The 27,771-nt window shown below is 41.0% G+C and overlaps 1 protein-coding gene across 17 annotated transcripts in view; it reads right to left on the bottom strand.

Annotated features, from left to right (window-relative positions):
- Positions 1-27,771, bottom strand: part of LOC102959813 (phospholipid-transporting ATPase IB) — a 609,397-nt gene that overhangs the window by 383,655 nt on the left and 197,971 nt on the right. For all 17 annotated transcript variants that reach the window (XM_042984757.1, XM_042985236.1, XM_042984810.1 and 14 more), the window contains exon 24: positions 21,120-21,184. In XM_042984757.1, the coding sequence (XP_042840691.1) occupies positions 21,120-21,184 (65 nt within the window). The remainder of the gene's footprint in view (positions 1-21,119; positions 21,185-27,771) is intronic.

The raw sequence follows: 27,771 nt of genomic DNA, 5'->3' as shown, positions 1-27,771 counted from the left end.
CACGCTCTCTCTAAATAAATAAACTTAAAAAGAAAAGAAACTTACTGAAGTCCTGAGTGTAGAGTAGTGCCAGTGATGCCCACGTACTGAGAGACAAAACCAGAAATCTAAGTGAAATTAATTACGGGGACTTACGCCATCAAGATCTTAAGTATGTTGAGAAATCTCCTTTCAAAATCTGTATGTGCTCATGTGGTCTATCAGCTCCTAAAGCTGCTTTTATAGGATTGGCATCTAGCCACAAATTCTAACACTGCTCTCATGAATATAACATGCTTATTTGCTGAGGACTTGCACATAGCTTACAAGCCAATAATCAATTTCTATATGATTTAAGTCAATAATATAAATATGGCAACCCACAAATTAGCTAATATAAACAATGCGTCATAAGGAGATTAAATAGATAAAAAAAGGTTTAGCATATTAAATCCGAAACACACATCACATCACCAATTGCTATCTTGCAAAAATGTAAGAAGCCTTCTCCTCCCTTTCCCTTTATGAGTCTTTATCTACTATGTGTATTTTTTTTTTTTAATTTTTTTTTTTTTTCAACGTTTTTAATTTATTTTTGGGACAGAGAGAGACAGAGCATGAACGGGGGAGGGTCAGAGAGAGAGGGAGACACAGAACCGGAAACAGGCTCCAGGCTCTGAGCCATCAGCCCAGAGCCTGACGCGGGGCTCGAACTCACGGAGCGCGAGATCGTGACCTGGCTGAAGTCGGACGCTTAACCGACTGCGCCACCCAGGCGCCCCAACTATGTGTATTTTAAGTAAAGATATTGAGACGGAGGAGGGCAAGCCCAGAAAGAATAAAAAAAAAAAAAAAAGGAAGGGTGTTTCTTAAAACATTCCCCTCAGGGCTGCTCTGATTTTTCCAATTCTGCAGGAATGAAAGGAAACTATGGAAAAATATAAGTAATTAGGTAAATTTCATAATGGAATTCTAACAAAAATAAATTCAAGGAATGTGTAAGAAAACCACCGTCAACAACAAAGGCAAGGTCACGCCAAGTAAGAATGGAGTCTGCAGGGTCAATACCGAAGTCCTCCCCTGTCCCTAAAAGCAAATTTTAGTTTTATTCTGCCAAACTTTTCAAATCATTTCCTACACACAAAACTATCCTGTCGATTCTCCGTGGAGAGAACTGCAATAACAAAAGCTATAACTCATGGGTTCAACGGGACAGAAAATCCCCCAATTTAAAGAGAGATATAAAAATAATCAGCCCCTAACACCGAAATCTAGTATCCAACTTTGTAAATGCCACATGAATAGCAAGTAAAAGGCCTTCAAATGCTATTAGACAACGATAAAGAAGCTGTATACAGCCATGAAATAAAAACTCGCCATACAACTATAATCAAAAAGTTTAACTTGAAGGAAATGACATTGTTTTTATATTCGCTTTGGCATTATAGCTCTTCTACCTCCACGCGGCAGGATTTTTAGCCCTAGCTGAATCTCTTGGTGGAGACCTCTCCGTTCCGTCTCGTCTACTGCTAAAATTGTAATTCAGCCGAACAGGAAGCGATTTATATGTCTGCAGTGATTTCCTTTTCGAGATACACCAGACTTCAGTTTTATTCTGCAAAATCATTTCCAATTACACATTTAATCTCTATGTTATTCCTTAAACTACACGTGCACCGCCCTCCCGCTCAGATCCTGGCTGCGGACTCTGGCAGCCGCCGCCACACGTTTCGAAGGGTCGGTGATTACGTTCAACAGGACCCACATGTGCCAGTCGGCCACAGCAATTTGTACCCTATGAGCTAATTCAATCTATCAGATTTTGCTCATGTTTGTGTTTTGGGTTTTTTTCCAAGGAACTCATGATTCAGGGACAAAAATCAATGTTCCAGGAGTGAGGCATCCAGGAAGGAGCACTTTCTTTTGAGATCCCCAAACAGCTAACTACGGAGGGGCTTGGAGAATCGGACAAGATAAGCTGTACCTTCTATTACCAAATATTACTGCTCTTAAAACCTAGACTTCATGAAGTCGTCACTGATGAAGAGAAACCAGAATGGTTATCGGAGGGGAAACAGGTGATGGGGATTAAGGAGGGCGCTTGTGAGGAGCACGGTGTTGAATCATCTGCTGGTGACGAAGTGTTGAACCAGTGAATCGTACGCCTGAAACTAATATTCCACTGCATGTTAACTCGCTGTAATTTGAATAAAAACTAAAAAAAAAAAAAAAAAGGGAATAGAAAACAAGGGAAGGATTCATGTTCACCCATTTGGGGAGCAAAGGGGTTGGTCTAGAACAATTTCACCCACAAAAAAAGGAGGGTGAGGAACTGCATCGATGGGGATACGAAGCAATGAACACAATAACAATCTGCACACACTCCTGAGAGAGGGAAATTGGTAGAACCATCCTGGTGAGGAATTAGAGAATACTGAGTAGCTCAATTTCTGTTTCGAGGCACATACCTGAGAGATTCCTACACATGTACCTAAGAGACAAGCACCTGCGATGTTTTCAACAGCACTTCCGAGAATATGAAAAATGCAAAATAATCCAAAATGTCTACCACCAAGCTTGAAATTCTGTACAGCAAGTAACTAGAACTAAATTTATGAACTTCAATGCCAAAAAATGTGGAAAAAAGCAGACAGCACAAAGATACAAACAACGGGATTTCATTCGGAAAAATCCAAAATAAGTTTTTATATAGCTTTTGGATACATACGCAGGTACAGCAAAAGTATAAAAAATTCCAGAGGGCGGTTTTTCTCTCAGGCAATGGGATAAAGGAAGACAAGTAATGGCCCTTCAATTCTCTGTAAGGTCTTTTTTCCCTTTTACAAACCATTTTAACAGTCTACCTTAACTCCTAATTATGGTTCATCTGATTTTCTTGCATCTTCTATATAGACACTCATTATCATATTCATGAAAGCTGTCTTTTATTTTGTAAAGTTTATTTTGAGAGAGAGAGCGCGCACGCAAGTGAAGGAGGGGCAGAAAGAGAGGGAGTGGGAGAGGGAGTGCATCTCAAGCAGGCTCCAGGCCGCCAGCACAGAGCTCGATACAGGGCTCAAACTCATGAACCATGAGATCATGACCTGAGCCAAGATCAAGAGTGGGATGTTCAACTGAGCCCCCCAGGTGCCTGGAAAATTGTTTATTTTAATCCTTATACCTTTCTTGTTTGTCACACTGAAGCTAACACCTTTAGTAAAATGTCAAAAGGGGCTGCTGGCAGGGAACATGTGTATCTCATGAGTATTTTAAAAGAAATGTTCTATCGCTTCACCAGGAAGTAGGATGTCTCACGTAGGTGGTGGTGGATGCACCTTATCAGGTTAAGAAAGATTACTCCTATTCCAGGACGCCAAGTTTTTTTGCTATTGTTGCTTACTGATAAATTGCTCCTTCAATTTTTTTTTCTTTTCTGCATCTAATTAGATAAATTGTATGGGTTTTTTCCCCCTTTTATCTGTTAATGAGATGAAGTATATTATCAGGATTTGTTTTTAAAGGAAACACACATTTACATTCCTGGAATTAAACACAACTAGATCACAATGTATGATTTTTTTTTTTTTTTACATTAATGAGAGAATGGCAAACCAAATCCAGTAAGGAATTTTACCCCTCAGTGTACAGCTAAGATTGGCCTGTAATGTTTACCATTTTGCCCCGAATGGTTTTGAGGTGAAGGTTACATGAGCATCAAACTACACTGAAAAGGACTGACTTTTATTTTCTGGAAGGCTATGTATAAAATTGCAACTGTTCTTTTAAATGCTTGACGAAACCGGACCATATACATTGCAAGAGCATCTAGTGTTCTCTTTGTAGGAGAAATTCTACGTAGTGATACCACTTCTTTAATAGTTGTAGGGGGATTCAGGTTTCCTATTTCCTTGAGTACGATTCCGACAGTTTTATATTTTTCCTAATTAATCATTTCATCTAAGCTTCAAGTTTATTTACATCAAGTTGTTCAAAGTATTCTATTATTATAAGCACTGCTCTCTATCGTAGCTTTTTCTTGTTCCCCAAAATTGCGGTTTTTGAAAATTTTTCTGTTTATGTTTGTGTTTATCTCATTAGAGTCTTTCTGAAGACCCTACTTACGGTGATCTTCTCTTGCTCTTTACTAACATCTTAAATTGCAGATAGCTCATTACCTTTAAGCCTTTCTCTTTTTATAGTATAATAGGGAGGCTACAGACTTACCTGAGATATTCCTATGAGTTTTGATGCAAGGCATTTTTTTTAATCGTTCAGTTCTAAATATTTTCTGATTTACAACGTGATTCCCTCTTTGACTCCTGAATTATTTATAAGTGCAGTTTTTAAATTTCCAAGAATGCAACCTTTTTATAATCTTTTTTTAAATCACTGATTTGTTGGTTCAGTACACTGTATTCACAGAACGGGAAATGCCTGATAACCAGTTCTCTAAAATTTTGTTGACACTTTATGACTTATATAGTCATTTTTACCGAATACTCAATGTGAGCACAAAGACATATGTATGTATTTACATATGGTACATTGATGCACACGTATAAGGACGTATGACGTGAGTGGTGTATCAGCTATGGCTTTCTTATAACAATGACAAAACTGAACAGTTGTGACCTAGAGCACGTAGCATGCAAAGTCTGAAATCTTTACTATCTAGTCCTTTACAGAAAGTTTGCTCTTTCCCTAGCTATATGTACTTAGCACTTCACACTTTTCCTTTGTGGCAAAGTCAAGATTTAACGGTTATTTACACTAAAATAGAAACTTGAGTAGAGAATATGTTGTCATTTACAACTGTCTATAATAATAGCAATCTGGCCAATTAAAAGCACTCAAATATTTACTGGTTTAATATAAATTAAAAATTAAACATGCATTTCTCTATTTTCTGAGCATTCTCTTTCATACAGTTTTTATTCTTACATCAACCAAGAGGAAAACTCCATACTTCTAAAGGCACCACTTCTAAATCTGTGTTCCCCATCCCAAGAGTTACTCATCAAAAAAGAAATGCAGGGGTCAAGCTTGGTTAACCAAATATTCTCTAATTCTTTAAGATTTATAATACAATAAATGTATTAAAGATTGCATAAACTTAAAGAAAAACCTACTTATTTATAACTCTGTATCTCCCCCAAATTAGCCATAGACCCCATTTTTCTCCCACAATGCTTAACATTTCAAAGCGCGTTTTAGAAAATGCAACAAACAACTGTGGAAGTAGAATTGGGCCAGTTTCTCTTTCATTGGGCAGGACAGGAGCCAACAGTCTTTCTGTGTAGGACCAGACAGTCAACAGTCTAGGATAGTAAGAATTGGTGAGCCATGTATTCTGTGTTGCAACCACTCAGCCCTGCCACTGTAGCACTAAAGCGGCCACTGACAAAACATAAATCAATGAGCACGGCTGTATTCCAATAAAACTTTATTTACAAGAACAGGTGGTGAGCTGAACTTGGCCTCATGGAGTTTTGCTGACCCCTCCACAAGGGGACTGAAAACAATCTACACTATTCTGTCTCATATGGTAGCCTCTAGTTACAAGATGGGTTACTTAAAATCAGTGTTTCCTCAAACCAGTTATGTTTCAAGTGACGAATAACCACTTGTGGCTAGCAACTATCATAATGGACAGCACAGAAAAACATGTTCACTTCCAACCTCTTACGGAAGATGGTTTTTTAAATCTATCATTTTATTTTACACTGTTCTTAAATTTAAGTTCCAGGTAACAAAGAGCAACACATCTGAACCAAGTAATGTTAAGGCCAAGTAAATATGCTCAGTTGGACCAAAATATTTTCCAGTAGGCTTATAATTCAAATTCAAGTACAAGAATTAGACCATTATGCTTGAATGGAGACTGTGGTAACTTAATAAATCAAGAACTTTGCTACTGAAAGCAGACAGTTCATCTCTAAAAGATAATCATGTTCCTACTTACATAATGATCTATCTGCCGATGAATTATTCTTCAACATGTTCTTAAATCATGCATTTAAGACCACTCTCATCATGAAAGATTTAAAAGAAAATAGTCATTCAAACAGAATCGGTGATAGCTATTACATTTCACGGGTCACCTAGCACCACACACCCAATAGGAAAAGCAAAGACGAGCCACACAAGTTAAAAATTCATCACTGTTCCGGGGCGCCTGGGTGGCTTAGTCAGTTGAGCGTCCGACTTCGGCTCAGGTCATGATCTCGCAGTTTGGGAGTTTGAGCCCCGTGTCGGGCTCTGGACTGACAGCTCAGAGCCTGGAGCCTGCTTCGGATTCTGTGTCTCCCTCTCTCTCTGCCCCTCCCCCACTCACACTCTGTCTCTCTCTCCTTCAAAAATAAAAAAAAAAAATTTTTAATTTTAAAAATTCATCCCTGTTTCAAGTTATAAGCTATGCGACCATCTATTAAGAATTTATTTTGCTTTAATAGCTTCAAATTTAACTCATATTAAATATAATCTCAATTCAGAGTATTTTAACTCCACAAGCAATACTGAGAAGATACTTAAATTTCCAACATTTTTATTATTTGTGCACAGTGTGGTAAACTTTTTAAATTCACTAACAAATTGAAGATAAGTTGGCAGAAGAGGACAAAGAAGAATGTATGAATACATGCACCTGTATGTATGTGTGTGCCCATGTGCATGGATAATCTCTTTCCAGAGAGGTCTATTTCTCTTGATCTAGGATCCTTACTTCTAGGCATTTACTCTAAGAAAATAAATAGCAGAAAACCAATTATGTTCCCAAACGTGAAAGGTGAGAACCTCAATGTCCAACAATCAGTGAAGAGTTAAATAAACCATGGAAATATACACAATGGAATCTATGTCATTCTCTAAAAGGGGGCTGCAGCTACAAATTTATTGGTCTAGAAACAGCATTCCAGTTAGGAGAGGAAAAAAACAGGTTAACAAGAATGTTGTGTATAATTTCATTTTTTAAATGGCTATATACATACTACACACATGTTGCACTGTTCGTGAAAAGAGCCAAAAAATGAATATCATGTATAAATATGTAGATACACAAATATATAATATTTATAGATAAGTATATAAACAAATATTTAGATACAAATACATAGATATAAGTATCTACGCAAAGAAATTTATAAATACTGTGTGTGTGCATATGTATACACAGATATAAATATATACTTCTTCTTGCCTCAGAAAAGAAGTTCTTAGACTATTAGCCAAATTTTTAACTGTAGTTCTTTGGGTAGCGGGATTCTAAGTAATTTTATTCTTTTGCCCTTTATACCTATTTTCTACATTAGATGGATTAATTCTGAAAAGGGAGTCAATTAGGATTAAAACTAGTAGACTGCCATAAAATCTAAATTATCCTCAGAACAAAGGGTGATCATTACACTCCCATTAATCAAGTGAACTACATCAAAGGTTCTGTCTTAGATACAACCTGGAAGTCATTCCAAACAAAACATGCCCAGGTCTACCTAAGTTGCCTCATACAGGAACAACAGTGCTGAGAAATTTGACACAGAATAAACTTCATCGATGAAGGCATCTGACGGATTTAAGCCTCCAATGTAACTTTTCCTCCTAGGATACCCTGGCTGCATTGTCAAGAAAAGAAGGTTGTTATCTCTGGCTAAGAACTGCCATCATTAAGCATTTTTCATGATCTGTCTTTATTATATACCACGCAATTACCAATTATCTTCATCTAGACAGCCAGCAGTGGTAAGAGCCATCAGGCTCCCTGACAGGTTATGCCTTCCTATTCTCTGTGCTTTCGATGCTTCCAAGGATACCATTAGCACTCGAGGTGGACAAAGCCTTCAAAGTCACCCCCAACCAAGGCTGGATTCCATCGACATGGATGACCATAAATAAGCCCATTTTGGATGGGAATGATTTTTGACATAGCTACAGTAGAACAGACGAGTACTACCAGCTGTATTTTGTGAAAAACATAAATAAAAGCATGACTGTTACACGATAAAGAGTTTGGTACGTTAAATTTAAAGGTCTGATCGATTCAGTTATTCCAAGACCATTTGAAACAAATGTCTACCACTTTCACTCAAGCAGAAAATGTTAATATTCCTTTTATTGACCAAGTTTGTTTTTAAAAATCACAATTTGTGATATGTTAATAGAAGAATAAGTGACCCATTAATTTGCTTAACAGAATAAGGAAATAGGTCACCATACTAACCAAAGATCTGTCGAAAGTTTCAGTAAAACTCACAGAAATCTCTACACAGTTTTTCTCCCATTCTTCTCCTCCACCCAGTCCTTTGAATCCACTCCAATCAGGCATTCATCTCCGCAACACCCCCCCACTCCAAACAACTCTTGGAAGGTCACTGTTGACGTCCACATTGCTGATTCCAATAACAAATTCTCAGACCCCATCTTACTGGATCCATAAAGCAGCGACCAATACAGTTGTTCCTCCTTCTTGAACCTCTATATGAAGTTTCCAGGATACCAAACTTTTGTTTCTCTTCCTATTTTAATGGCCACACCCACGTGGTCTCCTCTGCTGGCTCTCATCTCCTAAGCTATTACACAATGAAACTCCTCTAGAGCCTAGTTCTCAACTCTTTGCCATCTCTATAGTTTAAAATATACCGCCCCATCAAGTCTCATGGTTTAAAATAGTACACTTACTACTCCCAAGGATCTCTCTCCATCCTAGACGTGTCCCCTGAATCTCAGACTTACAGGTTCATCTGCCTAACCATCTCTCACCACCACCTCAACCTAACACACCCCAAAACAACTTCTAATTCCCCCAACCATACTTGCTCCTCTCGCGGTCTTCACCTCTGAAATGGCGACTCAATCTTCCCAGTTGCTCAGATCCAAGCCCTTGGAGTCCTATCCTTCTTATATCCCACATTCAATATACCAGCAAATCCTGTTAGCTTTACTGTGAAAAGACGCTACACCCAGAATCTCACCACCTTCCATCACCAACACGGCCGACATTTGGATCCAACTGGCCCAATCACCTGGTACCCGGATTAGTACAATAGCCTGCCAAGTGGGCCCGCTGCTTCTGTTCTCACCTCCATCACATCTACATCTACCACAGTGTATCCCTGCTGCTCAGATTCCACCAGTGACCACCCATCTCACTCAGAATAAAAGACAAGTCATAACAACCACCTACAAAACTACAAGGTGAAGTCCCTGCTCTTTCTTGGACTCCCTCTCCCTCTCCACTGCAGCCACTTGCGGCTCAACAGAGTAGGAAGGCATCGGCCTTGGGGCTTTGCACTTGGTAAACCACCTTCCTGGGACACTAGGCCCCCAGATATAGAATGATGAGGGTTTGCCAGGACAACAGTATAAACGGAGACTGTTCCAGGCAAAGTGAGAAGTGCAGTCCCCTGTCCAGATAGTCCCAGGGCTCTCATCATCCACATCTGCTCAGGTATCATCATATCAGAGAGAATTTCCCTAACTAACCTACATAACATAGTCACCTCTGCCCTTTCTGCCTGACATGTCCCCCTCACCTTGCTTTATGTTCCTCAATAACACTTGATAGTCTCTCTGTCCTTTATATGTTCAATACCTTTAAAGGATTAAAATAATTATTAATTGAACGTGTCTAAAATCAGGAAAAAACTTGCCCAACCAAAATTTCTAGTACACCACGGAAAGATGTTGAAGAACAAATACAGCTATAAGGGGATCCTACCAAGTAGGTAAATACTATCATGATGGCAGGGGAAAAAAATGGGGAGGAATTTTTTTTAAATATCTGAACACCAACCTTAAAAGAGGAGAGCTTCATTACCTTTAAGAATTTCTAGGACGTTTAAGAGCGAGAACTCACACTAAGTGTCAGGCGCTCATGAAGAAGCACTCAACACACATGAGCTTTTGTTTCTGGAGGCTGCTTAGTCCATGGCTTAAGATATGCAACCCACATTTTCTGCTGGAAGTCCCATAACAATACAAGCATTTCTAAACGTATCTTTTCAAGTGTTTTCTCCATCCAAAAAGAGCCATTATCCTCTCACCTTCATCTTCTTTTTTATTTATTATTGAGGTATAATTAACATACAATGCTGTGTTAGTTTCAGATATACAACACTGATTCAACAATACTACATATTACTTAGTGCTCACTGTGATAAGTGTAGTCACTGGGTGTCCCCAAATATTACAACGTTAACAACCATATCCTCTACGCTAAACTCTTCATCTCTGTGACTGACTTACAGATGGCCAACAGACACGTGAGAAGGTGCTCGACATCGCTGATCATCAGCGAAATGCAAATCAATATCACAATGAGATACCACCTCATGCCAGTCAGAATGGCTAGTATCAAAAAGACAAGAAGTGTTGGTAAGGATGTGGACAAAGGGGAACCCTTGGGCGCTGTTGGTGTAAATGTAAATTGGCGCGGTCACTGCAGAAAACAATATGGAGATTCCTCAGAAAAGTGAAAACAGAATGACCATATGAGCCAATAATTCCACTACTGGATATTTACCCAAAGGAAAGAAAAACACTAATTCAAAAAGATATGCGTACCCCATATTTACTGAAATATATAGCAAAGATATGGAAGCAACCCAGATCCATCAACAGATAAATGAATCAAGAAAATATGGTACGCCCATGCACGCAGAAGCGCGTGCGTGCACACAACTCTCTCTCTCTCTCTCTCTCTCTCACACACACACACACACACACACACAGAGGAATATTAATCAGCCATAAAGAAAAGAATGCAATCTCATCTTTGACTTGAAGCAACAAATAATGACAGTATGCCTGTGGGTATGAATATGTGAATGTGCTTACATATATTAAATGTATTTTAAATAACTTACCATGGAGACACCTGTCATTAGAGAAAAGATGAAATTGGGAAAGTGGACTCTTGTAAAAGAAAAACAGAAAATAGTAACTGACTCACTAGGAGAATTCACTGTGGGTCAAAGACTTTTCTAAGCACAGATAACAGGATTTGAACCCAGCCAAGCATTCCAAAGCCTGCTTCCTTAGCCACTATTCTATTCTTCATCACCATTAAGTCTGACAACTGTTAAGTTCTTTGCCATGAGAACAACAACAGAAACAAAATAGACTTCTCAGTGGTCCACAATATGTTCACGGTGACTCTGCATGTCATTACAAAGTAAAAAAATCTACTGTATGTTAAAGGCTTTTTATAAAACTGGCCACATCCGTGAGATCCTATAGCATTCTGTGTGCTGATTCCCGCTTCTTGCCTATGAACTAGCCAGTACTAGACAGTTTACTGATGGATTCTCACCGTCTATTCCCATTCTCTTCCATGTTCTTCTCTATACTGCAAGGACTGTAAAGCTAAAAACAGTATTTCCCAGACTCCCTTATTAGCAGGATTCAGGATAGATTCCATCCACAAGACACCTTTGCTTAAGATTTAGAAGACAGAATGAAGACAGCTATTCCTTTATCTGCAGAGGAAGTATCCTACATTCCACCACCTAGTGCCAGCTTCACAGGGGTAGAGAAGCCAGAAGATCAGCAGTGATTTTCTCAAATCTTCTGGGATAGCAACAACAGTGCCCTGACCTTGAGAATAAACGTGCAGATGCATGAACCGGAAAGCTACCTACCTACCTGGGACATGCAGACTTCTGCTCATTCAGCTTTTCCAGTAATTTACCGTTTTAACTTTCTTTATACTTGCAATTAGTTTCTGTGCCAGTTGTCGAGTTAACAACCCTTAGCCTCAAAACTGCCTTTCCGCATGTAGTCTGTGATCCTGGAACAGGAACTCTATGCACCACGCTCCTGATTCGCCAGAGGGCTCTGCGCTAGGCTCTGCCAGTAGGTGGCGCAAGAGACGGACGAGAGAAGCTGCCCTTGGAAAAGGAACTTGCTCCTTCCCATTGGTCTCCTGTGGGTTTCGGGTCCCTTTGCAATTGCCTTGTGAGTTGCTCCCCCCCACCCCCCACCCCAGGCAGCTCAGTTCCTCCCAAGAGCAGAAGATGAATCCAGTTTTCAGATTTCTGCAACACTTGCAAAAACTATCTTCACTGTCTTCTACCCAAAATGCAGACACTCTGGACCAGCCGGCCATCTCCCACTCTTCAGAGATCCCAGTATCAGCTTTGAGAATCCCCTCTTTGAAGTTTAAAAGTATTAATGAGTCCAATCTTTTTCCTTTTGTTCCCTCAGCCTATGAGCGGTACCTGCTTCCCTCAGTTGCCACTACAAGGTACCTTAGAGCAGGCAAACTGTTCTAAAAAGGACAAGATAGTAAATATTCTAGGATTTGTGTGCCAAAAGTCACTAACTGAATTTCTAACCAACCCTACCACCGTAGTATGAAAGCACACATGGGCAGTGTGTAAATAAATGGGAATGTTCAACAAAACTTTATTTGCAACAACAGCGTGGGCTCAGATTTTTCTGAGGGTTGTTATTTGCCCCTGAGTTCTCTTCTTAGACTTTCAGTTGTCTGATTAACAACTTTTTTTTTTTCATTAAAATCACTCTGTTCAAATAATGTGTGGGGTATTTATCTCCTGATCAGATCTGTCTGTATTTCCTGCACTGAAGCCTGCCAAGTCCTGTATTTGGTACCAGAAGTGGTTCCAACAAACAGTCCAAAGATGGGAAACAGAGATTCACTATTTCACCTGCTTGGGTTTCAAGGAAGTGATGTTGGTCTCATCACTAGTGGGGAAAAAGATGCTAGTTGTCCATGACAAAGAGTACCAAAACATTTATTTAAATTAACATCAACGATGGTCTTCCTCTGCTTTTCCAGCCACCCTCCTTCCTGCTTCTTCCCTGGAACCGGGAGGTCCTATCAACCCTCTGCTTTTCTCCTGAGCCAGCTATTTTCATAGAGTTCCCAAAATCAGAGACAACTGGCCAACCTCTAGGAGCAACAAACAATTACAAAAGAAAAATCCAAGTGGTACCGGCCTTTACACTTGAAATCAGTATGTATCAAAGATGGTCTGACAGAGGCAGAAGTGGGATTTGTCAAACTCTGCTTCTAGGCATCATAAAGTAACGGAGGCACCAGACCTGTAAACAACTAGAAAATTGGAAACAAAGATAGGAAACATCTGTTTTTAGACACAGGACAATAGGCAACTAAGGACTGTGATCCCTGAAAGAGATCAAGTGAATGAGATGAACCAGAAAGCTGAGGCTTTCTGATTGGAGGTACAGCTGGAGAATTCTAGGTCATTGGAATTTGCAAAGTAGCATTATGAAGAGAAACTACACACAGAAAGAATTTGAGAAATCCAGAAGGGTTCCCTTGTGACTCTGACCAAACACTAAGTTATGCATGTGTACAGAGAGAGACCATATCGGGAAAAAACCTATACATAAAAAAATAATATAATTTTTAAAATGATGTAAATAATCAGATGATGGATGGATGGATGGATAGACGGATGGATAGACGGATGGATAGACAGATAGACAGACAGACAAAAGAACTATCAGGCCCGTAAGGTGAAAAATTCCCAGCATTCATACAATACTGGGAGATACTTAAGTTCGAACCATCCACTGCAGAGAAACTAAAGTGAATATTTACAGTCTTAGGTGGCAGTCTTAACGTCGCATCTTAGTAGTAAAGCTAAAGTAGTTCTAGAGTAAAGGCTACTATAGGTGAACAAGTAACTGCCTGCCAAAAATCAATACTCTTTAAAGAAAAATGACAGACTCCAGATACTAAGTATAATATTAACAATAAAAAGCATACAATAAATGACAGGAAAAGTGACCTATAACTAAGAGAAATTGGACCCAGAAATGACAAAGAAATGGAATTACCAGAAATTTTACAAATCATAAATAAAGGATCTAAAAGAAAACATCAATGCCTAAGAGAACAGCCAAATCATTCTTAAATTACAGCTAGAAAACAAAACCACAATATTTGATGTATGCAAGCCCTATATATTAAAACCTACAAAATACTGCTGAGAGAAATTAAAGTAGACCTAAGTAAATAAGAGATATATCATGTTGTGGATTAGAAATCTCAATACCATTAAAATGTCAAATTGCCCCAATTTTTCTATATATTTAACGCAACCTCCATAAAAATCCTGCAAAGCTTTTGGGGGAGTCGACAACCTGACTCTCAAATGTGTACAGGAATGCCAAAGGTCCTAGAATAAACAGTCTTGAAAAAGGATTCGAGGATCCAAGACTTGTTACAAAGGTACTATAAGACAATGAGGAACTGGGCATAAAGAAAGATGTATACATAAATGGAATAAATAGATGGTCTAAAAATCGAGTCACAGATATGATCAAGTCAAGGTAATTCCATGTGGAAATAATAGTATTGTTCACAAATGGTGCTGGAAAAACTAGATAGCCCTATGGGATATAAACTGTACTTCTATCTTTACCTCACACCCATGCACCAAAAAAAAAAAAAAAAAAAAAAAAAAAAAGAGGTTAGAGTGGAAGAGAGCCAAAGCATAAGAGATTCTTAAAAACTGAGAACAAACTGAGGGTTGATGGGGGGTGGGAGGGAGGGGAAGGTGGGTGATGGGTATTGAGGAGGGCACCTTTTGGGATGAGCACTGGGTGTTGTATGGTAACCAATTTGACAATAAACTTCATATATTGAAAAAAAAATGGGGAGCAATGAAAACTCTCAGTACTAGTAGTAAAATAAAATGGAAACTGACAGTTTCTTACAGAGCTAAATATACATTTCTTTATGACCCCACAATTCCACTCCTAGGGACTTATCCGATAGAAATGAAAACATGCGTCCACACAAAACCCGTACAAAAAGTGCTCACGGAAGCTTTATTCATAATAGCCTTTAGCTGGAAATCACTGAAATGTCCACCAACAGAAGAATGGATAAATTGTGGTGCATCCATACAATGAAATACTGCTCATCAATAAAAAGGAATCAGCTGATACAACCAGCGACATTAACGAACATCAAAATTACCGTGTTGAATAAAAGCCAGACAATAACAGAACCTATTGTTTGGTTCCATTCATATGAAATTCTATCCTAACAGAAAGTAGGTCTGCGGTTGCCTAGGGATGAGGAGGGCTGCCTGCCAAGGGACAACGAGGAAACTTTTGGGGATGATAAAAATGCTCACGTTGTAGAATTCTATGCAGGCTGTAGTTACAGACTCACTAGGTCCCTTCCCGTGGAAGTCAGGGCAATGACTGGGAAAACATGGGACCTTAAGACAGATGTCTCAATCTGAAAGACTCCAGTGGGGACGAGTGTATCAAACTGAAGGGCTCCAAGTCCCTTGACCTCCAAATCCCATCCCCTCCTCTTTGCCAACCAAAGCAAACCCTCCTCTCTGAGGACAGCCCTATATCTATGCTTGAGGTACGGATGCTACTTTAAGTACCAGGTTCTGTTTCATTAGTAGGGTGAGGCTAACCAAAGATCTCCCCGCCATCCAAGATTTCAAACTATGTAACTTTCACTTTCTCTCTCTCTCTCTCTCTCTGTCACACACACACACACACACACACACACACACACACACACACACACACACACACAATCTTCAGATTCTCTGCTCTTCAAAGTCATCCAGGGACCTGAAGCAGTGAGATAACTCTGCCTTCCTTGATATGGAGCTTCCTCAATACAGTCACTTCCAAAGAGACTCTAGCGGGTGCCATTTGCAGTCAACAAAATGGAAAGAACCAAGACACCAGGGCCAGGGATTTCCTTTTCACCAGGTAATGCAGAAATTTCCCATCTCACTTCTGCTCACATGCTGCCGGTGAGAATGAAATCTCAGAGTCCCATCCAGCCAGAAGGATGCTGGCAAACGCAGTCTCTGCCACCGAGGTCACTAGTGAATTTTACAGGATTCCACTTTCATTCCTAAGAGACCATCCCATCAGTGATGATACATACTCATTTCATAAAACTTGTGTTAAAGAAATAATATTTTGCTCAGAATATATCCTTACCAATACATCTTTCCTTTGACGGCTCAATCAAAGCTAGAATTTGTGTGTCTGTGTGGATGTAAGTTAACCCATTTTATTTATTTTTTAATGTTTATTTATTTTTGAGACAGAGACAGAATGTGAGTGGGTTGGGGCAGAGAGAGAGAGAGGGGCACAGAATCCGAAGCAGGCTCCAGGCTCCGAGCTATCAGCACAGAGCCTGACACGGGGCTCGAACTCACGAGCTGTGAGATCATGACCTGAGCTGAAGTCGGACCCTCAACCGACTGAGCCACCCAGGCACCCCGTAAGTTAACCCATTTTAGAAACAGCTACACTTTCACCCAAATATGGAACAAATCTCCTACATCTCACACTTTGCTCAATTACCTGTTCCTCAGAAAACCCCAGCAAGATTTTCTGTAGGTCTTCCGTGCATCTTTGTTTTAATTGTGGCTGTGTTATTTTATCTGTATTACTGGAGGGTGCGCAAATGCTCCCCCAAAGGCGTGGCGCTTCTTGTCAAGTATCAAAGGATGTCTTCAGTCGATAGCTAGCCGGTTTTGTGAAATATGGAGAGTAACTTGAATATTAGATGTTTTTATCCACTGCTAATAAAACTGTACAATTTTATTCTCATACTCCTCATTCTCAGTTTTAAAAGCCTCATGAATCCTGAGAGGGTTTTTTTAGTCACCACAGCTAACATTTCAAGACACCATATACGTTTTTGAAAAGATTCAAGATTAATGACAATGGCCTCCTGAGTAATTCTGAAATTTGTTTAACTTGGGAGATCTGATAACTGACTCAACTCATCCAAGTAGCTGAAGAAAAGCCTGAACTAGCATGCCATATCGGTGTGGCTTCTGCTGACACCGGTGTTACCCCCAATCCTTGTTTTGTTTTAAACAGGGATCCACGTAAGCTGGTATCTTGGGAGAGTCAGTTTCCGCAAAACTAAACGTGGCCCACAAATCCACTTAACCAGTACACGCAAAGGGCAATGTTTCGCAAACCAAAGAGTGATTGCCCCAGTGTCCACTCTTCTTCCTTGCACTCCATGCCTCCCTCCTCCTACCCACTCCTCCCAGGCCCATTTCCTTTTTTTTTTTTTTTTTTAACATTTATTTACTATTGAAAGACAGAGTCAGAGCGTGAGCAGGGGAGGGGCAGAGGAAGAGGGAGACACAGAATCTGAAACAGGCCCCAGGCTCCGAGCTGTCAGCACAGACCCCGACGCGGGGCTCGAACTCACGGACCATGAGATCATGACCTGAGCCCAAGCCGGATGCTCAACCGACTGAGCCCCCCAGGCGCCCCCTCCCAGGCCCATTTCTAACCAGGGCACCTGAAATAGGATTGGGTGTGCCAGTGCCAACCTATATGTGATCATCAATGAAGCTGACTTCACGGCACTTTTTTTTTTAAACTTAAAAAAAGAAAAAGCACATTTTCTTCTGGCATCCTAACGCATCATCGTCTAGTGCTCCCCTGGGGTACATATGATCCACCACCCTCCCGGCCCAGTTTCAAAGACCCCCGATCTCATCTGTATTACAGAGCTTAGATGTTGTTTTGGCAACAGGTGACTAAGTCAAAGCAGAGAGATAAATCCTGATCATTTACAAGCATTTGGAGTTCTACCCCGGACATAGTTGTCGGTCAAGTGAAAGTGATGGATGCCAGATCTGGCCCTTTGAGGTAATCCCCACTATTCTCTCCCACTTATATGTGAGGCGAAGTAAGGGGACCTAGGCCCAATGCTTCTAACTCTTGGGCCCCTTCCTTTGTCCCTGTCTGGTCTGCTTCATCCTCAGAGCCCCGCAGCCTAAAAAGCTCAACTTGGGAGCTCCACAGGGATCTGGTACACACCTAATTTATTTCCCCAGGACTCCTATTCCACACCTACCAATGAAATATTTTGAGAACAGGAATGCCTTCAACCCAACTAAAGAATGAGGGAGAAGGGAACAAGGACTCTAGTCAAAAATAGGGAATACCCCCTGGGCTTGGAGGATGGAACAAAAAAATACATAGAAATTGTACCTCTGTTCAGCAGATACCGAGTACGTGGAAGTCATTACACTAAAACCAGACGTTCAACACTGGTTAGAAAGAAGAATTCTTAACAGGCTTCCAAGGGCAGCCAGTCACATCCCCCAAAACCTGTCTGGCCTCACAAATCACTCCATGATCTAGGTCAACCAAAAGTCCCGATGTGGGGGCGCCTGGCTGGCTCAGTTGGTGGAGCGCCCGACTTTGGCTCAGGTCACGATCTCACACTGCGTGACTTGGAGGCCCGCATCAGGCTCTCTACTGTCAGTGTGGAGCCTGCTTTGGATCCTCTGCCCCCCTCCCTTTCTGCACCTTCCCCCCCTCTCAAAAAAGAAGTAAACATTTAAAAAAAAAATTCCCAGTTTGTACTTAGAGCCTCATAGTGCCGGGTAGAGTCAAAGCCCATCTCTCGGGTCCCTGAGTACACTTGGCATAAAAGGAAAATACAGGCTCACTTCTGAGTTACCATCACATAATAGGCTTGGTTTAAGATCGTGGATGCCTTGGAACCCGAAGATCATCGGCCAACAAGTAAGCTCCTGGCATAGACATCTGGGTGTCCTCACAGGCTAGTTGGTTCCCCCCACGGTTCTAGTCCCCCTCTCTGCACCAGCTCTCCCCTCTCCTCTCTACCACCAAGCTGTTCTCCTCAGTTTCGATTCCCTCCTAAAGACACCTTGCATGCAGCCCATCCACAGACAGACAGAGGTACCTATGTGGTAGATAGCCACTGCCTCATCAGCATGACCTTTTAAACACAAGTTCTAGCCGGTAACTGGAAAATGATCAAAAGTTGGTCCAATCATTCAAACACTTACAGAGTACCTGTGAAAAGCATTGTCTTTGACATGACCAGTTTTTTTTAAAAAATTAGATTTTGGGGTGCCTGGGTGGCTCAGTCGGTTCAGCGGCCGACTTCGGCCCAGGTCACGATCTCGCGATCCGTGAGTTCGAGCCCCGCGTCGGGCTCTGCGCTGACCGCTCAGAGCCTGGAGCCTGTTTCGGATTCTGTGTCTCCCTCTCTCTGACCCTCCCCCGTTCATGCTCTGTCTCTCTCTGTCTCAAAAATAAATAAACGTTAAAAAAAAAAAAAATTTTTTTTAAAATCAGATTTTTAGCTCTATGAACCTTATATTTTCACATTTTCAGGGACTCGAGCGAGCCAGACCCAATAGAAAGTGTTTCACAAAAATGAAAAAGCAAAAAATCCAATTTTTTCAACAGGCAAAGGACTGACTAGACATTTCTCCAAAGACGATCTACAAATGGCCACGAAGCCCACGATCAGACGTTCGACATCACTAACCATTTAGGGAAATCAAACCGAAATCACAGTGGGATACCACTTCGTGCCCACCAAGATGGCTACTACAAAAAAAAAAAAACCCCACAAAATGACACATGTTGGTGAGGACGTGGAGACACTGGAACCCTCGTTCACCGCTGGTGGGGATGTGCAACGGAGCACCTGCCACAGAAACGGCGAGCCAGTTCCTTAAAAAGTCAACACAAGGCTACCGTATGATCCAGCAACTCCACCTCTGAGCCGATGCTCCAAATAACTGAAGGGTCTTTAAGAGATAGTCGAACGCTCACGTTCGTAGAAGCAGCACTCTCAACAGCCCAGAGGCAGAAACCACCCAAGTTGCCATTGACAAACAAATGGATAAGCCATACATGAGCTACACATGTAACAGGATATCATCCAGTCATACGGGATGGACCATCTGACACAGGCTATGAAATAGATGAGTTGAGGACATTATGCTAAGTGAAATAAGCCAGTCGCAAAAAGACAAATATGGTATGATTCCACTTAGCGGACATACCAGGGTAGTCAAATTCAGAGACAGAGAGCAGAATGGTGGTTGAGCCAGGGGCTCACTGGGGAGGAAGTGAGGAGCTGCTGTTTTAGGGGGACCGAGCTCTAATTTTGTGAGACGAAGAGAGTTCTGGAGACAGATGGTGATGACACAACAACATATTGAATGCCACTGAACTGTGTACTTAATGTCTAAGATGGCGAATTCTACATGTGTTTCGTCACAGTTGATATACTTTTATTATATTTATTAATAATAATATATATTATTTCTAGTGATCAGAAGTTCTATAGACAAGAATAAAGGCAAGTGGGATGGGGGTGCTTGGGAGAAGCCAACACTGGGTAGAAGGGAGGTTCTTCACTACCCCAGAGCTGGAGAATTAGGGTCCAGGAGCAGAGGGATGACCCGGGAGGTTTGGGCTTCTGGCAGGCAGTGACGCAAACAAGGGTAAGAGGCACCCTGAGATCGATCCTGAAGCTCCCAAGCCATCGAACAGCATCGCGGGCACATGGACTCGCCACCTGAAGAGGCGCTCTGTGTGTTGGCCTTCACGGTAGGATTCACGGCCTCCCCGGTCTCCGACTATAAACATCTCTGTACTAGATCTCATCCTTTTCACTAACCCTGTCATCTGCTCCTAAAAGAGGCTTTAAATACACTGCCCGAAGGGTGGCCCTGGGTTCCAGGCAGTAACAAGCCCTTGTTACAAGTCCTGACAAATGGGATTTCGTTGTTCAGCTGATGTCTTCATATCAAACTACTTCCCAGGTCACTGTTTAGCCCCAGATCGGTTCCCGTGGTCTCATCAGAAGCTTTAGGCCACGCCCAGGTGGGTACAGGTCTATGACATGCTCAGAGAACCATGCTGTTCAATTCTGCATGAGCTAGTGGCACTGGAATGTTGGGGGAATGCAGCCTATTCCTATGTAAATTCAAACAACTCTGGACACTTGAATATTATCTTTATGTTAAAGTTTGGGCTAGAAAGAAAATCCTGCAAGTCTCCTTGGTAACCCTGGAGTCGACCGTCCCCACTTAACGTAAATCGTAACAGGTCCCGTCAACATCGTAAATGCACAATTCTACATGCACAAAGGAGAAGTACCTTTAAGCAGTGCTCCAAATTTACTATTCTGGTGTTTAAAGATAAGAGATTACGACATCTGTTCATAAATAACAATACACAGAGTAGTTTTATAATTTTTAGTAAAAAAAAAAAAAAAAAAACACCCTCATCAGTTATAGTAGTGATAAATACATGAAGAGTTTAATACGGTACAAGACACATACAACGTTTGAAAAACGACTTACATCCAGGGAATCCTCCTTCAATAGGATAAGGGCCATATTCTGTGACACCAACCGGCAGGAATATCCTAGAATAAGAGGAAGAAGCAACATTAGGGAGTTTATCATTCCTTCCACGAACTCATCACTTTCCAATAGCTGTGTAAACTCATCCTCCCTTCTTGGGTCTTCCTTATCACCATTTTAAGCCTGTCGAGGAACACAGAAGAATTGCACAAGCGTGAGGAGCAGGAAAAGAGAGTTCTTTGAGCAGATTTTGATTCTTGCAGACCACTGAGATAGAACTGGTTGGGAAGGTTTCCGTGACCAAAGGCTAAAATACACATTTGTCAATTTTCCGTGGAGTTTTCCTCATCTTTGGAGGACGGCAGGATAAGCCTTGGATTATCCGTAAAAAACAGCACCATTAGGGAGACACATGGACGTTAACGGTGCTTGCAAATCGGCATAAAGGAGCCTACCGTACTATCAAGAGCCCTCGTGTGTTTGTTTAACAAAGCAGGTAATTCTCACATCAGGTTTCAAAGGACTACGATCACACAACCGGGGAATCTCTCTTCCTCCCCCAAGTTCAAAGCAAGGTGCATTTCAAGAATCAAATGCAGTTTAAAAAAGAAAATTCCCCTGAAACAAAAAAGTATGTATTCCCACACTGATCCCTATCGATCGTTTCCATCCTATTTTTAAAGAGTTCTCTCTATATAGGTTAAGCAAGTGGCTCTTCGGCTTCTCCTCCCAGGAGGTGAACAGGTTTTCTCTGAACCACTTCCCTACTCAGGCTTTGCAGTCTACTGCCAAACATCTGGAGATGCTCGGTGACCCCACAGACCAGGAGGAGAGCCCGGCCCCCTGAAATCCAGGCACTGTGGGAAGGAGGCAGCTCCAGCAGGTCCTAGGACCCAGACGTCTGTCAGGAGTCTACTCTCTTCAGGCTATACCGTCCCCCCTCTTCAGTGCCCCTTGAGAGAACTGGCGCTTTTCACCAACCTTCGTCGCAATCTAGCTCATTGAGAAAAGGCAAGGAAAGAATCCTCCCACCTAGAAAATTGGCCCTCACAGCAAGTTTTTCCCCCCACCCCCAGCACCTAAAGATAAAGGATTGATGATTACGGAGACAGGAAACCAATCATCGGCAACGAGAATTACAATCTTCGAGCCAGTACCTGGGTGACGATCTCAAGGAAGGGGCTTAACCAGAGCTATTCCTGAAGCGAGGAGGAGCCTGGATTGTTCTCCACAGAACAGCTAAAATATCCGTTCCTACAGATGCTATATTTAACTGGAAAAGGAGACAAGCATGTAACTAATGGGCCAGTCCCAGAACTACTGCATTTATGTGACAATTCTACTCAGCGGGGCTTTTTTTTTGATGTGGAGGAAACCCTATTAAAAGGCACCAAACAGACTTTAAGACACCCAGAAAAATTAAGACCAGGAAAAGCCTTTTGGTTTTTTTTTTTTTCTTTTTAGGAAAGAGACAATAAATATGTTTATTTTGGAACGTACAAAGTATATCCTTCACTAACGTTTGTCATTTCAGAAGAATATTTGATATTTCAGAAGAATATTTTTTAAAAGCAATACCATAAAGATATAGTCCAGACCGTTAACAATGGTTACCTCAAGGGAACGAGATTATTTCACTTGTTAAAACCACTTCTCATCATTTTAAAAACTAAAACAAACTGAAGAATCTAAAATCGTAAGACCACATGGGCAAGTACCTGTTTAACCTAGAAGACAAAAAAAAAAAGGGGGGGGGGGAGGGCAGGCGGAAACATTTAACAATTTTCTACACATTTTCAAACTTCTTCAAGTCTGTATTTTAACAGCAGTGATGAGTAAAAATCAGACTTTCCCAGAATGCCTTTCAAAGTCCTGCCTCATAGGATTGACATAAGTGAAGTCTTTGTTGACCGTTAAAATTTTACAAACGTATTCTTCTTTCCTAGAAGTTCTTAGATTAGGCTCAGAAGGGAGGTCTACACTTTATTTTCATTTACAAAAGGCGATGTTGCAACTTTAATTATTTCCCACTATGGTAGGCTCACTCCTTCTGTATACCCCAGAGACTTTCAGTAACGTCACGCAACATAGACTGTTACAAATTTAGTATAACTAACGCAAAAGGATTTGCTGGTGGATTTTGATTTGAACAACAGCTGTAGAAGCGAGCTATAATTTTTAAGCCCTAACTTGCTGATTTATTTTATATTTTTCAGTCGACGCAAAATGCCGCTTGACAACTGAAGCTGCACAAAGATATTATGGAAAAACTCTTAAATGTTTTTCTAGCCGTTTCAGGGAACAGGGCAATAAATAAAGCCACCGACACTTCTGCGAATTTAAATATACAGAACTCAAGGTTTCTGGAAACGCGTTTTTTTTTTCAATTTAGAAAATGAAGTGAGATTCTGCGTAGAGAATTATCACACAAAACACCTGCACTAGACAGAACATGGAAGTCTAACACAGTTAATTGTGACTTAGCTAATGTGGCAAATTAAATTATGTCAACCCCAGTTTGGCGTGCTTGATTTCTAATGTTTGTGGATAAAATGAGATCAACTCCTGGAGAAGGGCCAGGTATGAAATGTCAATCCGCACTTGTAAATTGAGGTCTAGCTCTTTAATCTTGCAATCTAACAAAACGGCCATAAAATCACTAGGAAGAGAACCTCTGGGATTTTACTTTTTACTACAGCTGAAATTAACAGCACGCTACGAAAGTGTTTAGTCTTTCTGCTACCTGAGTATAATCAGCATCCAAAGAAATCAAAATATTTCAGACTCTATGGTACTTAGAGCAGGACTGCATTTTAAGAAAATAATCATCCACGCTAGGAAGTATCACCAAACCAAATCTCTCAGATTCTGAAATCGGTCCCTTTTTTTTTTTTTTTTTTTGAGATAAACTCACATCGTCAAAGACACCTAAATCCAGATTTCTCTGGAGACATTTCTGGGAGGGTTAGGTACACTTTATCCTTACTAACCATGGATCTTAGGCTCAGATTCATCAACCTACCCATCCCTGAAATTCAGGCTGGTTCCAAACCCTTAGTAAGTGTGTTGTTGGTCCTAACTATTTTCAGAGAGAATCTGACCAATACTTGAGTATAAATGTATGAAACGCACTGCCAGACATCAGGAATGGATGATGAAAGAGGATATTCCTAATCTATTCCAGAGGGGGCCAACGAAGCTCAGAGTCCTTCATCATCCAGAGAACCAGGGCTCATCCCCAAAACCACACACCTGGGCACTTTTCCCTCCAGATCCTTCTCAGGAAAAGGCTACTCCACGTAAGAGCACAGGACCTCAGCCTCGCCTCACAGACTGGGCCATCCTGACCCATTCTATGCTCAGACTTTTTTTTTTTTTTTAACCCTTGAAGGCTCAAGTTGGAAACCACGAAGCCTTCCTTTCTCTTTTTTGGCTCAGGTATTTTTCCTTCTGGGAAGTAAATATCAAGTATCACAGGTCCATGCTCAGATTTTCAGCATCTTCCCACCTCTGTGATGTAGGCTAATAAGTTGCTTGGTATTTCTGTGCCTCAGTTCTATCTTTAAAAGGGGGAATGATGGCTGTCTCAGGGGATTCAAATATAAAACAGACACAAATGACTCAGCACAGTATTTGGCGCAGTATAGCCAACGTTCACTCGGTAACTATTAGTAACACCAGTCATGCTTAATGTCTGTGCTGTGCAGTTAGTACTTTATCATCTATTTCACTCTGTTTTGGCTCAGGATGAACTCGCGCCCCAATTAGGGAATGCGGGTCCCCCAAGCCTGTACTGGAACGTCTGGCAACAACACCAGCTGCAGGTGATCAAGATATAACATATCTGACTTTTTTGTGAAAAAAAAAAAACACTCAGACTGAGATCACCGCCAAACAACATCCCAGCTTCACTGAAAACAGACACCTGTCTTCCTTGCAACGGGCAATAATAGGATAAGCAGGCACCATATTTACTTTCTAAAAATTAAACTTGCAAGACTGTAAGACATGGCTCAGAAGCATTAAATGATGAGTAAAAAATGAGGGGTGGGGGAGTAGGGTGTGGAATTACAACTTAGGAATAGTTTACAATGAAAGCTCTTTCCCGCCTAATGGCTTTAAAATGGAATCACACTAGGATTTTTTTTCTCACTCATCCTATATCCATTAGAAAAAAAAAAAAAATCACAGATTCTGAGGACGTCACATCTATTGAATAGATGTTATATCCAGTGGTAATAAGGAAATGACACAATTCACAAAGGCTACATCTGAAATTTCACTTTAGACTAACGGATGCCAAGTTCTTAAGCTAAAAAAGAAAATTGCCAACTCCTTGAAACATAGCTAGTTAGCACAAATTCAAGCCTGGTGCAGCAGGATTCTGGCACCATGCCAGTTCCAAACTACCTAAAACCCACAGGCAAGATGACTGTCTATATAGTACTCACTGGCTCCTCAGAGACATAAATATCCTGGAATTTAATTTGACTAAATATTTCCAAGGTATGAACTAAAAGTTACATTTTAGAAATCTGTATTAGAGTATGACAGATAAATGCTGAAGAAAACGAACAACCCCAAACACCTAGCGTCATCTCCAAAGGTGAACGCTTACTCTACGTACCACTAAGAAAATGTTACTAAACCGTAAGAGTCAACGATCGTAAGACATCCCAATTTCAGGACACTGCCATATAATAACAACGTGCCTCCTGGAACAGATGATATATTATACCATTCTCCCCCAGTCTTCAAATTTCAGAGAAAGCTATGTGAATCCGTGTAAAATGAGCCCTGCACCAGAACTGAGGGGCCCTGAGACCTCATCCTAGCTTGGTCATTAAATACAACGTAACTTTCATAAACACTGAACTTCCCCTTTGAGCCAGAAGACCGTTGAGATGTAAAGACTGAAGACCGTGTTCAGAAGGCACTCCTAGCAGAGCGCTGGCACTGGGCAGATATTCCATTAATTTGCTCTCTTGTCCTATACTACAAAGCTGTAATCATCAAGACAGTGTGGTACTGGCACAAGAACAGACACTCAGATCAATGAAAATAGAGAACCCAGAAATGGACCCACAAACGTATGGCCAACTAATCTTTGACAAAGCAGGAAAGAATAGCCAATGGAATAAAGACAGTCTCTTCAGCAAGTGGTGCTGGGAAAACTGGACAGCGACATGCAGAAGAATGAACCTGGACCACTTTCTTACACCATACCCAAAAATAAACTCAAAATGGATGAAAGACCTCAATGTAAGACAGGAAGCCATCAACATCCTCGAGGAGAAAGCAGGCAAAAACTTCTTTGATCTTGGCTGCAGCAACTTCTTACTCGACACGTCTCCAGAGGCAAGGGCAACAAAAGGAAAAATGAACTACTGGGACCTCATCAAAATAAAAAGCTTCTGCACAGCAAAGGAAACACTCAGCAAAACTAAAAGGCAACCAACAGAATGGGAGAAGATATTTGCAAATGACTATCAGATAAAGGGTTAGTATCCAAAATCTATAAAGAACTTATCAAACTCAACACCCAAAAAACAAATAATCCAGTGAAGAAATGGGCAAAAGACATGAATAGACACTTCTCCAAGGAAGACATCCAGGTGGCCAACCGACACATGAAAAAATGCTCCACATCACTCATCATCAGGGAAATACAAATCAAAACCACAATGAGATACCACCTGACACCTGTCAGAATGGCCGACATTAACAACTCAGGCAACGACAGATGTTGGCAAGGATGCGGAGAAAGAGGATCTCTTTTGCAATGTTGGTGGCAATGCGAGCTGGTGCAGCCACTCTGGAAAACAGTATGGAGGTTCCTCAAAAAACTAAAAATAGAACTACCCCAGGACCCAGCAATGGCACTACTAGGCATTTATCCAAGGGATACAGGTGTGCTGTTTCGAAGGGACACGTGCACCCCCATGTTTATAGCAGCACTATCAACAATAGCCAAAGTATGGAAAGAGCCCAAATGTCCATCGAGGGATGAATGGATAAAGAAGATAAATTCAGCTTATCTATGAATGGATAAAGAAGATGTGGTATATATACAATGGAGTGTTACTCGGCCATCAAAAAGAATGACATCTTGCCATTTGCAACTAAGTGGATGGAACCGGAGGGTATTATGCTAAGTGAAGTTAGAGAAAGACAAAAATCGTATGACTTCACTCATATGAGGACTTTAAGAGACAAAACAGATGAACATAAGGGAAGGGAAACAAAAATAATATAAAAACAGAGAGGGGGACAAAACAGAAGAGACTCATAAATATGGAGAACTGAGGGTTACTGGAGGGAGGGGTTGTGGGAGGGGGGATGCGCTAAATGGGTAAGGGGTGCTAAGAAATCTACTCCTGAAATCATTGTTGCACTAGAACAGTGAGTTCTGAATGCAAAGTGAAAAAGTAACTCAGAGCTCTTTCAAAGAACATCAGTTCCCCGGCTGTTGGATGCATACTTAGTAACACCAAAGATCTGCTTGAATTCTGACACACTAGAAAAATATGTGAGTAGAAAAAAAACTCCAGAATACAAGACTTTGGTAAAGTCATCAGCTTATCTATGAACAGGATGCATCATCTCCATGTGGTCCTGTAGAGGATTTGCTAAGAAAAGATCAATTTTA

Source organism: Panthera tigris, chromosome A1 (assembly GCF_018350195.1).
Source record: "Panthera tigris isolate Pti1 chromosome A1, P.tigris_Pti1_mat1.1, whole genome shotgun sequence".
Classification (NCBI taxonomy): Eukaryota; Metazoa; Chordata; class Mammalia; order Carnivora; family Felidae; genus Panthera; species Panthera tigris.
Note: the sequence above shows the minus strand (reverse complement) of the source record. Positions and strands in the feature narration are given on the sequence as shown.